Here is a 15,306-nt window from a genome sequence, read left to right on the forward strand (position 1 = left end):
GCATTAGTCATTGGGGACTCCATAGTTAGGGGAACAGATAGGAGGTTCTGTGGGAACGAGAGAGACTCACGGTTGGTGTGTTGCCTTCCAGGTGCCAGGGTTCGTGATGTCTCGGATCCTTAAGGGGGAGGGGGAGCAGCCCCAAGTCGTGGTCCACATAGGCACCAACGACATAGGTAGAAAGAGAGATGGGGATTTAAGGCAGAAATTCAGGGAGCTAGGGTGGAAGCTCAGAGCGAGAACAAACAGAGTTGTTATCTCTGGGTTGTTGCCCGTGCCATGTGATAGCGAAGCGAGGAATAGGGAGAGAGAGGAGTTGAACACGTGGCTGCAGGGATGGTGTAGGAGGGAGGGTTTTGGTTTCCTGGATAATTGGGGCTCTTTCTGGGGTAGGTGGGACCTCTACAAACAGGATGGTCTTCACCTGAACCAGAGGGGTACCAATATCCTGGGGGGGAGATTTGCTAGTGCTCTTCGGTGGGGTTTAAACTAATTCAGCAGGGGAATGGGAACCTAAATTGTAGTTCCAGTGTACAGGATGTTGAGAGTAGTGAGGTCAGGGATAAGGTTACAAGGACGCAAGAGGGCACTGGCAAGCAAGAACTTGGTTTAAAGTGTGTCTACTTCAACGCCAGGAGCATCCGGAATAAGGTGGGTGAGCTTGCAGCATGGGTTGGTACCTGGGATCTCGATGTAGTGGCCATTTCGGAGACATGGGTAGAGCAGGGGCAGGAATGGATGTTGCAGGTTCCGGGATTTAGATGTTTCAGTAAGAACAGAGAAGATGGTAAAAGAGGGGGGGGTGTGGCATTGTTAATCAAGGAGAGTATTACAGCGGCAGAAAGGACTTTTGAGGACTCGTCTACTGAGGTAGTATGGGCCGAGGTTAGAAACAGGAGAGGAGAGGTCACCCTGTTGGGAGTCTTCTATAGACCTCCGAATAGTTCCAGAGATGTAGAGGAAAGGATAGCGAAGATGATTCTCGACAGGAGCGAGAGTAACAGGGTAGTTGTTATGGGGGACTTTAACTTTCCAAATATTGACTGGAAATACTATAGTTCGAGTACTTTAGATGGGTCAGTTTTTGTCCAGTGTGTGCAGGAGGGTTTTCTGACACAGTATGTAGGCAGGCCAACCAGGGGCGATGCCACATTGGATTTGGTACTGGGTAATGAACCCGGCCAGGTGTTAGATTTAGATGTAGGTGAGCACTTTGGTGATAGTGATCACAATTCGGTTAAGTTTACCTTAGCGATGGGCAGGGACAGGTATATACCGCAGGGCAAGAATTATAGCTGGGGGAAAGGAAATTATGATGCAATTAGGCAAGATTTAGGATGCGTAGGATGGGGAAGGAAACTGCAGGGGATGGGCACAATCGAAATGTGGAGCTTATTCAAGGAGCAGCTACTGCGTGTCCTTGATAAGTATGTACCTGTCAGGCAGGGAGGAAGTTGTCGAGCGAGGGAGCCGTGGTTTACTAAAGAAGTTGAAGTGCTTGTCAAAAGGAAGAAGAAGACTTATGTTAGGATGAGACGTGAAGGCTCAGTTAGGGCGCTTGAGAGTTACAAGCTAGCCAGGAAGGATCTAAAGGGAGAGCTAAGAAGAGCAAGGAGAGGACACGAGAAGTCATTGGCGGATAGGATCAAGGAAAACCCTAAGGCTTTCTATAGGTATATCAGGAATAAAAGAATGACTAGAGTTAGATTAGGGCCAATCAAGGATAGTAGTGGGAAGTTGTGTGTGGAATCAGAGGAGATAGGGGAAGCGTTAAATGAATATTTTTCGTCAGTATTTACAGTAGAGGAAGAAAATGTTGTCGAGGAGAATACTGAGATTCAGACTACTAGGCTAGATGGGATTGAGGTTCACAAGGAGGAGGTGTTATCAATTTTGGAAAGTGTGAAAATAGATAAGTCCCCTGGGCCAGATGGGATTTATCCTAGGATTCTCTGGGAAGCCAGGGAGGAGATTGCAGAGCCTTTGTCCTTGATCTTTATGTCGTCATTGTCGACAGGAATAGTGCCGGAAGACTGGAGGATAGCAAATGTTGTCCCCTTGTTCAAGAAGGGGAGTATAGAGACAGCCCTGGTAATTATAGACCTGTGAGCCTTACTTCGGTTGTGGGTAAAATGTTGGAAAAGGTTATAAGAGACAGAATTTATAATCATCTTGAAAAGAATAAGTTCATTAGCGATAGTCAGCACGGTTTTGTGAAGGGTAGGTCGTGCCTCACAAACCTTATTGAGTTTTTCGAGAAGGTGACCAAACAGGTGGATGAGGGTAAAGCAGTGGATGTGGTGTATATGGATTTCAGTAAGGCGTTTGATAAGGTTCCCCATGGTAGGCTATTGCAGAAAATACGGAAGTATGGGGTTGAAGGTGATTTAGAGCTTTGGATCAGAAATTGGCTAGCTGAAAGAAGACAGAGGGTGGTGGTTGATGGCAAATGTTCATCCTGGAGTTTAGTTACTATTGGTGTACCACAAGGATCTGTTTTGGGGCCACTGCTGTTTGTCATTTTTATAAATGACCTGGAAGAGGGTGTAGAAGGGTGGGTTAGTAAATTTGCGGATGACACGAAGGTCGGTGGAGTTGTGGATAGTGCCGAAGGATGTTGTAGGGTACAGAGGGACATAGATAGGCTGCAGAGCTGGGCTGAGAGATGGCAAATGGAGTTTAATGCGGAAAAGTGTGAGGTGATTCACTTTGGAAGGAGTAACAGGAATGCAGAGTACTGGGCTAATGGGAAGATTCTTGGTAGTGTAGATGAACAGAGAGATCTTGGTGTCCAGGTACATAAATCCCTGAAAGTTGCTACCCAGGTTAATAGGGCTGTTAAGAAGGCATATGGTGTGTTAGCTTTTATTAGTAGGGGGATCGAGTTTCGGAGCCACGAGGTCATGCTGCAGCTGTACAAAACTCTGGTGAGACCGCACCTGGAGTATTGCGTGCAGTTCTGGTCACCGCATTATAGGAAGGATGTGGAAGCTTTGGAAAGGGTGCAGAGGAGATTTACTAGGATGTTGCCTGGTATGGAGGGAAGCTCTTACGAGGAAAGGCTGAGGGACTTGAGGTTGTTTTCGTTGGAGAGGAGGAGGTGGAGAGGTGACTTAATAGAGACATATAAGATAATCAGAGGGTTAGATAGGGTGGATAGTGAGAGTCTTTTTCCTCGGATGGTGATGGCAAACACGAGGGGACATAGCTTTAAGTTGAGGGGTGATAGATATAGGACAGATGTCAGAGGTAGTTTCTTTACTCAGAGTAGTAGGGGCGTGGAACGCCCTGCCTGCAACAGTAGTAGACTCGCCAACTTTAAGGGCATTTAAGTGGTCATTGGATAGACATATGGATGAAAATGGAATAGTGTAGGTCAGATGGTTTCACAGGTCGGCGCAACATCGAGGGCCGAAGGGCCTGTACTGCGCTGTAATGTTCTAAAAAAAAAACAAACACCCAACAAAACACCTGACCTAAAAGGCACCTCCCTAGCAATATGTACCTCCAAGGCAATGTGATAGATGTGAGATATCCCAGTTGGAATTTAAATTATTTCCAACTCCAAATCTTCTATTTGTTCTGGGAAATCATATGAATAATTTAAACCCCTGACTGAGTTAGCTGCAGACACACTCTCTCCATCAAGGGCGGCACTGTGGCGCAGTGGTTAGCACTGCAGCCTCACAGCTCCAGGGACCAGGGTTCGATTCTGGGTACTGCCTGTGCGGAGTTTGCAAGTTCTCCCTGTGTCTGCGTGGGTTTCCTCCGGGTGCTCCGGTTTCCTCCCACATGCCAAAGACTTGCAAGTTGGTAGGTTAATTGGCCATTATAAATTGCCCCCAGTATAGGTAGGTTGTCGGGAAATATATAGGGACCGGTGGGATGTTATCGGAATATGGGATTCGTGTAGGATTAGTATAAATTGTTGGGTGATGGTCGGCACAGACTCGGTGGGCCGAAGGGCCTGTTTCAGTGCTGTATCTCTAAACTAAACTAAACTAAGAAGTTCAGAGAGGTTCCCATTGTTTATGGTCTACACACTTCCCATTATGACCTTACTAAATAAACATGTGCCACCGTTTGATTTGTAACCACCCTAGCATTGTTAAACAACTTCTCAAATCAGGTGTTTTCATTTGTCTTGCAGTAAAAAAAAATCAATTCCCAAATTAAAAGTTATTTCTAGAGAATTCATGCAAACCATGAACCAGGTTATTATAACAAGTATATTTTTGAAGAATTACTTGTTACTATTGTTTTCATTTTTTGTTTAATAAAATTAATTAGGCATTATAAATTAGATTCTGTGATTTTCTGTACTAACAAACATAGTGCAGCCAGCTCAGTAATGACCAATTTAAAAAAATACACTGGTAGAATTGGTATAAATAATTAATGTGAAGTAAATTCTTTCGCATTCCATCAGCTTTATTAATGTGGGATAAAACTGCAGCATAAGAAACAGAAAAGTATCATGAAGTAAAACATCCAACAGTGTAGTTGTAGCTTTTGTTATTCTGAACTTAGGTAAAGTGGGAGAAAACATTTTGAGCTTGATAACACAGGTTTGAGGTATTGGAAGTATAAAACCGTCACTGATTTTTACAACAGTGGCAACATTTTGAAGCAATGAATTACGATTGTAAAGCATATTGGCTTAAGTACAATTTTTCATCAGTTAAATAGGCTTCATAAAAACACAAAGAGTAGAAGGAAACATTGACATTAGATCCTGCAATAACCAGCTTCCTTTTCTGGGCTGACCTCAGATCGCTATTTCTAATAGATTTAAGTCCAAACCATGGGGCCAATTTATGTTCTGCATTGCATGAGAGGAATACCTGGGTATTGCCAGGTCTCAGTCCTCATTGAATTTCTCAAGGATTTCCTGGAGATCTCCCAGTTGGGTGGGGGTTAACATCAGGTGAAAATTATTTTCCTGATTTAACCACCAGGTGGGTGTTCATTGGAAAAGGTACTCAAATTAATTAGGCCTTTCACCCAACCCTGCTGAGATTGGAGTATCTGGGAGAGCAATCAGTCAATATATGGAGTGCTAAAAAGCATAGTTGCCATTTTTTCATTTCTCACAGTGTAGAGCTTAAGTGCTGGTGGCCTTTTTGGATAGCCATTACTGCTACTGCAGACCTTTCAGGCTATGGGAATATCTAACCTGCAACTCAGAATACAGATGGGGTCAGGACTTGTGCATCTTGGGTGCCCACCTAGCAAGGAGGAGGGGAACAAGAACAATTAGCCCCATTGCTACATTGTAGAATCTAACTTTGTCTTGTTTATTATGTAAGACCTGGGTCCGGAGAGGAAGCTGCTCTTGAATTGGACTTTAATGGTGATATATAGTTAAGTGTGGCATTTGGACACACAACTATTCTAACTCTCAAAAATTTGAGTGATACTAATTAAGCAATACTGACACTTACATTGTGTAGATTTTCTTCATTGGTTCCTGTTCGGCCAGTTGGTAAATGCAGTGACACTGAGCTCCCATATTTGGTCTTTGCATTGATCTCAGTTTCGGTCGTGGTGGGATGCTGCAAATGCTCTGAGTGCCTCAAGGTTAGGGAGAGGAAAATAGCCAACGTTCCTGCTCCTGATTGCTATCCAGTGACTTCATCTGGAAAATGTTCAAATATTGACATTGGGCGAGGACAGGATCATTCTTTCTCTCCCTTGTCATTACCTGCTGTGCAGGCATATAAATGAAGAATGGTCACTTTTGGTAACTTATCAGAGAGCAGCTGTGAAAACCTTACCCAAGCATCAGTTGCTGCCTTTGGGAGAGGAAGGAGAAATTTGAAAAATGTCTAAGAATTATTGAAATATATATTGTGAACAATAATCTTGACCTTTTCAAATGACTGTATTTTGCATTCTCATTTCTGTGTTGGAAAATCTAGGTCTGCAATTCAGCAATCCTTCTCTCTTGGGTGTATTTTATGATTACTGCAGCACTGTAGAAAGACAATGGATAATATGATTATTGCGTGTTGAATATTCATTCTATTGTGCATCTTCATTTATCATGTTACACAAAAGTCAGAAAATGGGGGAATATTACTGTATTGAATATTACACAATATATCATTGTTTCATTACATTGTGACACCACTACATTACATACAGAAACCAACTGGAGCAAAAAGTATTGTTAAATTAATTTAGCCACACCAAATGCTGATGTATGCCTACGGCATCTTTTATCAATCTTTCAGCTAGCCAGTAATTAAATTTCTGGTAATGTATACAGAAGCATATTGCCTAAATCACAAGTATGACTGGGATTCTAGATGTACTTTAACCATATGGACTGAGCTAGAATATGAAGCATTCCAAGAACTGAGTAGATAGTTGTGTGTTTTTGATTTTTTTTTTCTGATGTGTATGCATTTTTATTTTATTTCTGCCTTGGTTATTGAGGAAGAGAAATATAAAAGCAGGGAATATTGCTTTGACTTTTGAATAGAAATAGTGTTCTTTCATGAGATTGGGTTACAGAATTATATCAAATTTTTAAAAATAGCCTCTGTTTCGGACATTCAATCTCTACAAAAAAAAACTCAAACCATCACACACAGTATGGCCGATACATTATATCCTGAATTTTAAAAAATTTGCATGAAAAAAATTATTTTCCAAATTGTGATCCGAGCTCAGGAAAATTTTCCTGTGAAGTCACTTGGCTACATCTCCTGCAATTGTTTCTTCCCCTGATCTCAAATGATTATCTCCAGCATTCCCCCAATATTCATTCCTTGTGCCCCTCCTATTCTTTGTCTAAATGCTACCCCTTAGCAAAATCATCTGCAAGCATGGAACCAGCCTGCACATCTATATAGTAGTACCCATTTGTAGGTTCTACAACTGTATGTTCAACATGAAGCAGGAATGAGAAAGAATATTCTCCATATTGGAAAAATTAAAATCATTGTACTCTGCGAACACCACAAACTTCGCACCCTGGTCTCTCACTCCTGATCCCCTCCCTTACTGCTTGCTTAGCAGCAGCTTCTGGTGTGCAGCCTTGGTGGTCCACCTGACCCTTAACTGAGCTTCAAGTTCACCACCAAGACCACCTGTTTACACCTCAAAGATAGGGTCTGCTTCTGTCCATACTTAAGTCTCATCACGATCGTCACCTCCAGGCTCAGCTTCTCCAATGCTCTCTTTGCCAGCCACCTCCAAGTCATCCAAAACTCTGTTGTTTATATCCTATCCCACAATAAGGACATTGTGGATAGCACGTTTAGTGAGGTGGTCACACCGCAGTTTAATAGCTGCACAGGCAGAAAAGAGATGGGTGACCACCAGATGCAGTAGGTGCAGGCAGATAGTGCAGGAGTCCCCATGGCCATCCCCCTCTCAAACAGATATACCGCTGTGGATACTGTTGGGGGGGATGACCTCCCAGGGGAAAGCAGCAACAGCCAAGCTCATGGCACCACGGAGGGCTCTGCTGCACAGCAGGGGAGGAAAAGGGTTGGAAGAGCTATAGTGATAGGGGATTCTATCGTAAGGGGTGCAGATGGACGTTTCTGTGACCGCAAACGAGACACCAGGATGGTATGTTGCCTCCCTGGTTCTAAGGTCAAGGATGTCTCGGAGCGGCTGCAGGACATTCTGAAAGGGGAGCGTGAGCAGCCAGAGGTCGTGGTCCATATTGGTACTAACGACATAGGCAGGAAGAGAGATGCGGTCCTGCAAAGCGAATATAGGGAGTTAGGCAGAAAGTTAAAAAGCAGGATCTCCCAGGGTTGTAATCTCAGGATTACTCCCTGTGCCATGTGCTAGTGAGGGTAGGAATAGGAGGATAAGGCAAATGAATGCGTGGCTGAAGAGCTGGTGTAGGCGGGAGGGCTTCAGCTACTTGGATCATTGGGATCTCTTCTGGTGCAGAGGTGACCTGTACAAGAAGGACGGGTTGCATCTGAACTGGAAGGGGACCAATATCCTTGCGGGGAGGTTTGCTAGTACTACTCGGGAGGGTTTAAACTAGTCTTGCAGGGGGGTGGAACCCAAAGTAGTAGTCTCTCCGATGAGATAGTTGAGGCAAATGTAGAGGTTAAAGCAAGCAAGTCTAGTAGGCCGGCCGGGCAAGGACAGGACAGGGAGCTTGGAAGGTCTGGTAGGCTAAACTGCATTTACTTTATTGCAAGAAGCCTTACAGGTAAGGCAGATGAACTCAGAGCATGGATCGGTACATGGGATTGTGATATTATAGCTATTACGGAAACGTGGTTGAGGGGTGGGCAGGACTGGCAGCTGAATGTTCCGGGGTACCGATGCTTCCGGTGTGACAGAGGTGGAGGTAAGAGAGGAGAGGGAGTTGCACTATTGATTAGGGAGGAAATCACGGCAGTACTTAGAGAGGATATTCCGGGGGAAATGTCCATGTTCTACCCATATGGGTAGAACTTAGAAATAAGAAAGGGGTGATCACTTTGATGGGATTATACTATAGGCCCCCCAGTAGTCAGAGGGAAGTGGAGGAGCATATATGTAGGGAAATCACAGATAGGTGTAGGAATTATAGGGTTGTAATAGTAGGTGATTTTAACTTCCCTAATATTGACTGGGACTGCCTTAGTGCTAAGGGATCAGATGGGGAAGAATTTGTTAAGTGTGTCCAGGATAGTTTTCTGAAGCAGTATGTGGAGGGCCCTACTAGAGAAGGGGCTGCACACGACCTCCTCTTAGGAAATGAGGATGGGCAGGTGGTTGATGTGTCAGTGGGGGAGCACTTTGGGACCAGTGACCATACATCTATTAGCTTCAAGATAGTTATGGAAAAGGATAGGACTGGTCCTCAGGTTGAAGTCCTAAATTGGGGGAAGGCTAATTTCGATCGCATCAGACAGGAACTCTCAAAAGTTGAATGGGAGAGGCTGTTTACAGGTAAATGGACGTCTGGCAAGTGGGAGGCTTTTAAAAGTGAGATAGGAAGTGTTCAGGGCTGGCATGTTCCTGTTAGATGGAAGGGCAAGGCTGGCAAGTTTGGGGAACCTTGGTTGACGAGGGATATTGAGGGTCTGGTCAGGACAAAGAAGGAGGCATATGTCAGGTATAGGCAGCTGGATTCAAGTGAGTCCCTCGAGGAGTATTAAGGATGTAGGAGTACACTTAAGAAGGAAATTAGGAGGGCAAAAAGGGGCCATGAGATTTCCCTGGCAGATCAGATAAAGGAGAATCCTAAAAGATTCTATAAGTATATTAAGAGTAAAAGGATAGCCAGGGAGAGAGTAGGTCCCATTAAGGATCAGTGTGGTAATCTATGTGTGGAGCCACGGGAAATGGGCGAGGTCTTAAATGAATACTTCTTGTCTGTATTTACTGTGGAGAAGGTCATGGAAGCCAGTGAGTTCAAGGGAGAGAACAGCGATATCCTGGAGCATATCAACATGACAAAGGAGGAGGTGTTGGAGGTTTTGAAGCGCATTAAGGTGGATAAATCCCCAGGGCATGACCAGGTGTATCCTAGGATGCTATGGGAAGCAAGGGAGGAGATTGCTGGGGCTCTGGCAGAGATTTTTGTATCATTGTTGGCCACAGGTGAGGTACCGGAAGACTGGCATGGCTTTGTGTGTGGGAAATCATGTCTCACGAATTTGATTGAGTTTTCCGAGGAGGTGACCAAGAGGATTGACGAGGGCAGGGCGATGGACATTGTCTACATGGACTACGCAAGGCCTTTGACAAGGTCCCGCATGGCAGGCTGGTCCAGAAGGTTCAAACACATGGGATCCAGGGTGAGCTAGCCAATTGGATACAAAATTGGTTTGGTGATAGGAGGCAGAGGGTGGTAGTGGAGGGTTGTTTTTCAGATTGGAGGCCGGTGACCAGTGGTGTGCCGCAGGGATCGGTGTTGGGCCCTCTGTTGTTTCTCATATATATTAATGACTTGGATGTGAATGTAGGGGGCATGATTAGTAAGTTTGCAGATGACACCAAAATTGGTGGTATAGTGGACAGTGAAGAAGGTTGTCCAAGGTTACAACAGGATATAGATAAACTGGGAAAGTGGGCAAGGGATTGGCAAATGGAATTTAACGCAGACAAGTGCGAAGTGATGCATTTTGGGAAGTTAATCCAGGGCAGGACAAAAACAGTGAATGGCAGGGCCCTGGGAAGTGTTGTTGAGCAGAGACACCTTGGGGTGCAAGTGCATAGTTCCCTGAAAGTGGCAACACAGGTAGACAGGGTGGTAAAGAAGGCATATGGCATGCTTGCCTTCATCAGCCGAGGCATTGAGTACAAGAGTTGGGATGTCATGTTACAGTTGTACATAACGTTAGTTAGGCCGAATTTGGAGTACTGTGTGCAGTTCTGGTCGCCGCACTACAGGCAAGATGTGATTGAGCTAGAGAGGGTGCAGAAAAGATTCACAAGGATGTTGCCTGGTTTGGAGGGCTTGAGTTCTAAAGAGAGATTGGATAGGCTGGGTCTGTTTTCCCTGGAGCGGAGGAGGCTGAGAGGAGACATGATCGAGGTATATAAAATTATGAGAGGCATAGATAGGGTAGATAGCCAGAGTCTGTTTCCCATGGTAGGGGTGACTAAAACTAGAGGGCATATTTTTAAGGTGAGAGGGAGGAGGTTTAAAGGGGAACAAAGGGCTAAATTTTTCACACAAAGAATAGTGGGTATCTGGAATGAGCTGCTTGGGGAGGTGGTGGAGGCAGGAACAGTAGCAACATTTAAGAGGCATCTGGACAGGTACTTGAATGAGCAAGGCATAGAGGGATATGGAAGTATTGCAGGCAGGTGGGATTAGTATAGATAGGCATTATGGTCGGCATGGACACGGTGGGCCGAAGGGCCTGTTTCTATGCTGTATGACTCTATAAATCCCACAAAAGCAAGTAGTAGAGCAAGCAGAGAGATCTGGGCGTACAGGTCCACAGGTCACTGAAAGTGGCAACGCAGGTGGATAAGGTAGTCAAGAAGGCATACGGCATGCTTGCCTTCATCAGTCGGGGCATAGAGTATAAAAATTGGCACGTCATGCTGCAGCTGTACAGAACTTTAGTTAGGCCACACTTAGATTATTGCGTGCAATTCTGGTCGCCACACTACCAGAAGGATGTGGAGGCTTTGGAGAGGTTACAGAAGAGGTTTACCAGGATGTTGCCTGGTCTGGAGGGCATTAGCTATGAGGAGAGGTTGGATAAACTCGGATTGTTTTCATTGAAACGACGGAGGTGGAGGGGTGACATGATAGAGGTTTACAAAGTTATGAGCGGCATAGACAGAGTGGATAGTCAGAAGTTTTTTCCCAGGGTGGAGGAGTCAGTTACTAGGGGACATAGGTTTAAGGTGAGAGGGGCAAAGTATAGAGGGGATGTGCGAGGCAAGTTCTTTACACAGAGGGTGGTGAGTGCCTGGAACTTGCTGCCGGGGGAGGTGGTGGAAGCAGGTACGTTTAAGGGGCATCTTGACAAATACATGAATAGGATGGGAATAGAGGGATATGGTCTCCGGAAGTGCAGAAGGTTTTAGTTTAGTGAGGCATCAAGATTGGCGCAGGCTTGGAGGTCCGAATGGTCTGTTCCTGTGCTGTACTGTTCTTTGTTCTTTGTTCTATAATCATAAGCGACTTGGACTTACTGGAATGCTACTTCTGGACCTGGCATCTCTGTCTCAATCCAGAGAAGACAATTGTGTCGGGGTGTCATTGGAACAATACCACTGGGAAAAAACAACATTTCAGATGGCAAGTTACCTATCCCCGTCTACAGAGTATTTAACTTGGGAATTTGGTGAGTGAGTGAGGGAATTCTAAGTGTTTTAAGGGTCAATGTCTTTATAAAATCTAGTCGGGTTTTGCATTTAGCATTTAACTTAACTTTAACCTTAACTTGTAGTTTCTTTGACAGTGTTCGTCAATGGTAAACAAGCTGCCTGCCAGTGGCAGCTGCACAGTTAATTAGGTGGCTAGTTAGAATTGGTTACCTGTCAGCAGGGGCTGACTCAGGTCTTTGGAATTCTTGCCAGTGTAAAGGCAGGAGGCTTTTGTTAACACATGGAGTCCACTTCAACGGAATACGCGTCTACAGAGTATGTAACTTGGGAATTTGGTGAGTGAGGGAGTTCAACGAAATGGAGGGAAAGAAGTGCTGTTCTGTTTTTTTTAAAAAAAAAATCAAGCAACAGTCCAAGAAGGGGAGCAGGACCTGAGAGCTGAGGTCTAGTGGCATTATTTCGGCGAGCAGGTAGGTGATTGGTTGGTGAGTTTAATGTTTTTTTTCTTTAAATGAGGGCAGTAGTTTAAACTGGGACTGGGGAGGTTTAAGTACTGTATTAAATTCATAGCTTAACTAGTTAAACTACTTATAGTCACAAATAATTGAGTGACATTTCAAAACATAAAACCCTAATTGGTTAAATAAAATACAATAGAGATGGCAGGGCAGATGATGTGCTGCAGCTGTAGCATGTGGGAGCTGGTGGACACCAGTGTGATCCACAGCAACCACATCTTCAGTATGTGTTTGCAGCTTGGGGAATTTCGGCTCAGAGTTGTTGAGCTGGAGTCCGAGCTTTGGACATTGCATTGCATCAGGGAGGGAGGAAGTTACCTGGACACTTTGTTCCAAGAGGTAGTCACACTGCTTAGGTTAATTACTTCAGATTTGGTTTGTGGTCAGGGACAGGAGGGTGTGACTTGGAGTGAGGCAAGTATGGGGATCCAGAGGCAGCACTGGAGGGGCCTTAGACCTTGCACTTGTCCAACAGGTACGCGGTTCTTGCAGCATGTGTGGACAACAGCAGGGATTGCAAGGAGGATGAGCAAACTGACCACAGCATTGTGATGCAGGGAGCTATTCAAGTTGGGCAAGTAAAAAGCAATGTAGTAGTAGAGTAGTCATAGTAGTGGTAGTTGTTGCTGTCATTGACAGTATAGTTCGGGGGACAGATACTGTTCTCTGCAGCCAAAAGCACGAGTCCCGGAGGCTGTGTTGCCTGCTCGGTTAAGGACATCTCCTCAACGCTGGAGAGGAACTTGGAGTGGGAGCGGAAGGATCCAGTTGTCGTGGTGCCCAAGCTTTCTGAAGAGGCATCTGCTGCTGTTGTCGTAGGTGGTGTAGGGTTGTAGTGTGCCAGGACATCCGGAGAAATAAGCATCTCTTTAATTTTCTGGAACACTTGTTCTTGGTGGTCATCCCAACGCCATGCTTTCTGTTTTCTTAGAAATTGTCTTAGCGGATCAGTTATTTGTGCTAAGTGAGGTAAAAACTTTGCTAGTTGATTTACTGTGGAGTTGCTGAACTGTAGGAGGGGTCGAAAATTCAGTAATGGCTCGTGTCTTCTGTGGACCTGCCATTATCCCTTCACTGCTCACAATGTGGCCCACAAAAGGAATCGAAGTCTTGGAAAATTCATACTTCTTGTTTAAAGTTGGCGCCGCTTCTTGAAGTCTGCAGAACCTCTCAAGCACTTTGGTCGTGTTCCTTCACTGACTATCCATGTATCAGAATGTCATCCATGTGGCAAATGACACCTTTGAGCCCTTCTAAGATATTGGACATTGATCGCTGAAAAACCTCTGGTGCGAAGATTATTCTAAACGGTAAGCTATTAAAACGAAACCGCCCTTATGATGTTATGAATATAGTCAATAACCTTGAGGTCTCATCTAGGGGTACCTGCCAAAACCCATTATTGGCATCGAGTTTTGTAAACATGGTGCTCTGGGAGAGTTTCATCAAACTGTCATCCACAGAGGACATTGGGTGAATCTCACACGCTTTGTTGAGCTGCATTAAGTCCACGCACATTCGATGAGTTCCATTTGGCTTCGGGACAGGAACCATGGCTGAACACCACTCAGTTGATTGTGTTACCGGAGAAATAACGCCCAATCTTATCATCTCCTCCAATTGTTCTTGGACTTTGGTTAATAATGGATGAGATATTCTTTTTGGTGTGAATATACACACTGGCCCGGCCCCTTCCTTCAGAGTGATCCTGTACTCTGTCTTCTGTGAAAAGCGTTGGGAATTCTGTTTGAAAGGAATTGTTTACTTGACTTCGGCTACCTTCTTAATCAACTGCAGTTGGAAGCATGCATTTCTGCTTAGTAAAGAATATTCTTTATTCTTTAAGGCATATAAGGTCTCTCTACCTGTTGTCTCCCTCTGTGCTGAAGAGTTGCTTGGAGTTTGCCTTTTACGCAACTGTATATCTGTCGGTTGCAAATAATGTCTCCTAACCCATGGCTGTTGGTCAGACAATACTGTGATGCTAGCTCCTATGTCAAAATTAAAATTTGTGAGGCGACCATTCACGCAGATATCTCCCATCCAGAAATCTCGGTCTGGGTTACGGAGCCTCGTTGATCCATTGTCGGACAATTACACCGTCCGCAATTGCGCCTACTGAATATAAAAGGGTGTTTACCTGTTCAACTTATGACTTTGTATGGAGTTGGGAAGCAATCCTAAACTTTAGGAATCTCTTCCTCCAAATAGACCAATTATGAACTTGATTGGGTCCTTCTAGATGTTGAAAACTTTCTGGCATTCCGAATTTTGAATCCATATTACTTTCTTTGCTGTAGTAAGGCTTTCTCGGGTGTTGCCCTTTTTAAAATCTTGCAGGCTTGAATGGAGGTTGTTGCGGTCTTTTGGGGATTCCCCGTGCTTTCTGTCCGCAGCCCGGCTGAGCAAAAGCTGCTAACTCCACCCAACTCCCGAGTCATCTCTTCACCCGTGCGCCGTTAACCATTCCAGGCCCATGTAAAAGAATCTCTCACCCGATCCTGGACCGTCAACCGACAGTGAAACTCGGATCTGATCGGTGGACTTGGATGTACCAATGCAGACCCCCACGCTTCTATGGTACGGTCTGAGAGGCTGCAGGGCTTTCTCATAGTCGGTCCGCATTGTCTGTGGCAATGGAGTTTCTGAGTTCATTGCAGTCCCCCGACTAGATATGCTGTTTTTCTGGCGCCTCTGCATAAGGTACGGTGATCTTCAAGTCTTCTTGGTTGTTTTAACCGCTGTTTTACCATTGCTTCACCGTACTTTAACCGATATTTCACTGCTGCCTCCATGTTGCGTATTGTATTAGTAGTGTTGCAGGGTGTTCTCGAGAAAGTCTCAGGCTCAGGTAAATGTTAACTCAGAGCGATTTATTATTTACATTATACTATATACACACTCCACAGGCCACCTAAGCTAGCATCCTCTGTGCTGCTCCTTCTTCTCCAGCCTATATCATGTGACTGTTACACCATCCCTCTACAGTGGTAGGGGTCTCTCTCTCACTGTCTTCTGTATTAACCCT

The 15,306-nt window shown here is 44.8% G+C and overlaps 1 protein-coding gene across 8 annotated transcripts in view; it reads left to right on the top strand.

Annotated features, from left to right (window-relative positions):
* ndufaf2 (NADH:ubiquinone oxidoreductase complex assembly factor 2) overlaps window positions 1–15,306 on the top strand; it is a 236,121-nt gene that overhangs the window by 127,071 nt on the left and 93,744 nt on the right. For 4 of the 8 annotated variants that reach the window (XM_068033968.1, XM_068033930.1, XM_068033950.1 and 1 more), the window contains exon 3: window positions 11,612–11,777. The exons of the other annotated variants lie outside the window; for them this stretch is intronic. In XM_068033968.1, the coding sequence (XP_067890069.1) occupies window positions 11,612–11,777 (166 nt within the window). The remainder of the gene's footprint in view (window positions 1–11,611; window positions 11,778–15,306) is intronic. 8 annotated transcript variants of the gene reach the window in all.

Source organism: Heterodontus francisci, chromosome 1 (assembly GCF_036365525.1).
Source record: "Heterodontus francisci isolate sHetFra1 chromosome 1, sHetFra1.hap1, whole genome shotgun sequence".
In the NCBI taxonomy this organism is placed as follows: domain Eukaryota; kingdom Metazoa; phylum Chordata; class Chondrichthyes; order Heterodontiformes; family Heterodontidae; genus Heterodontus; species Heterodontus francisci.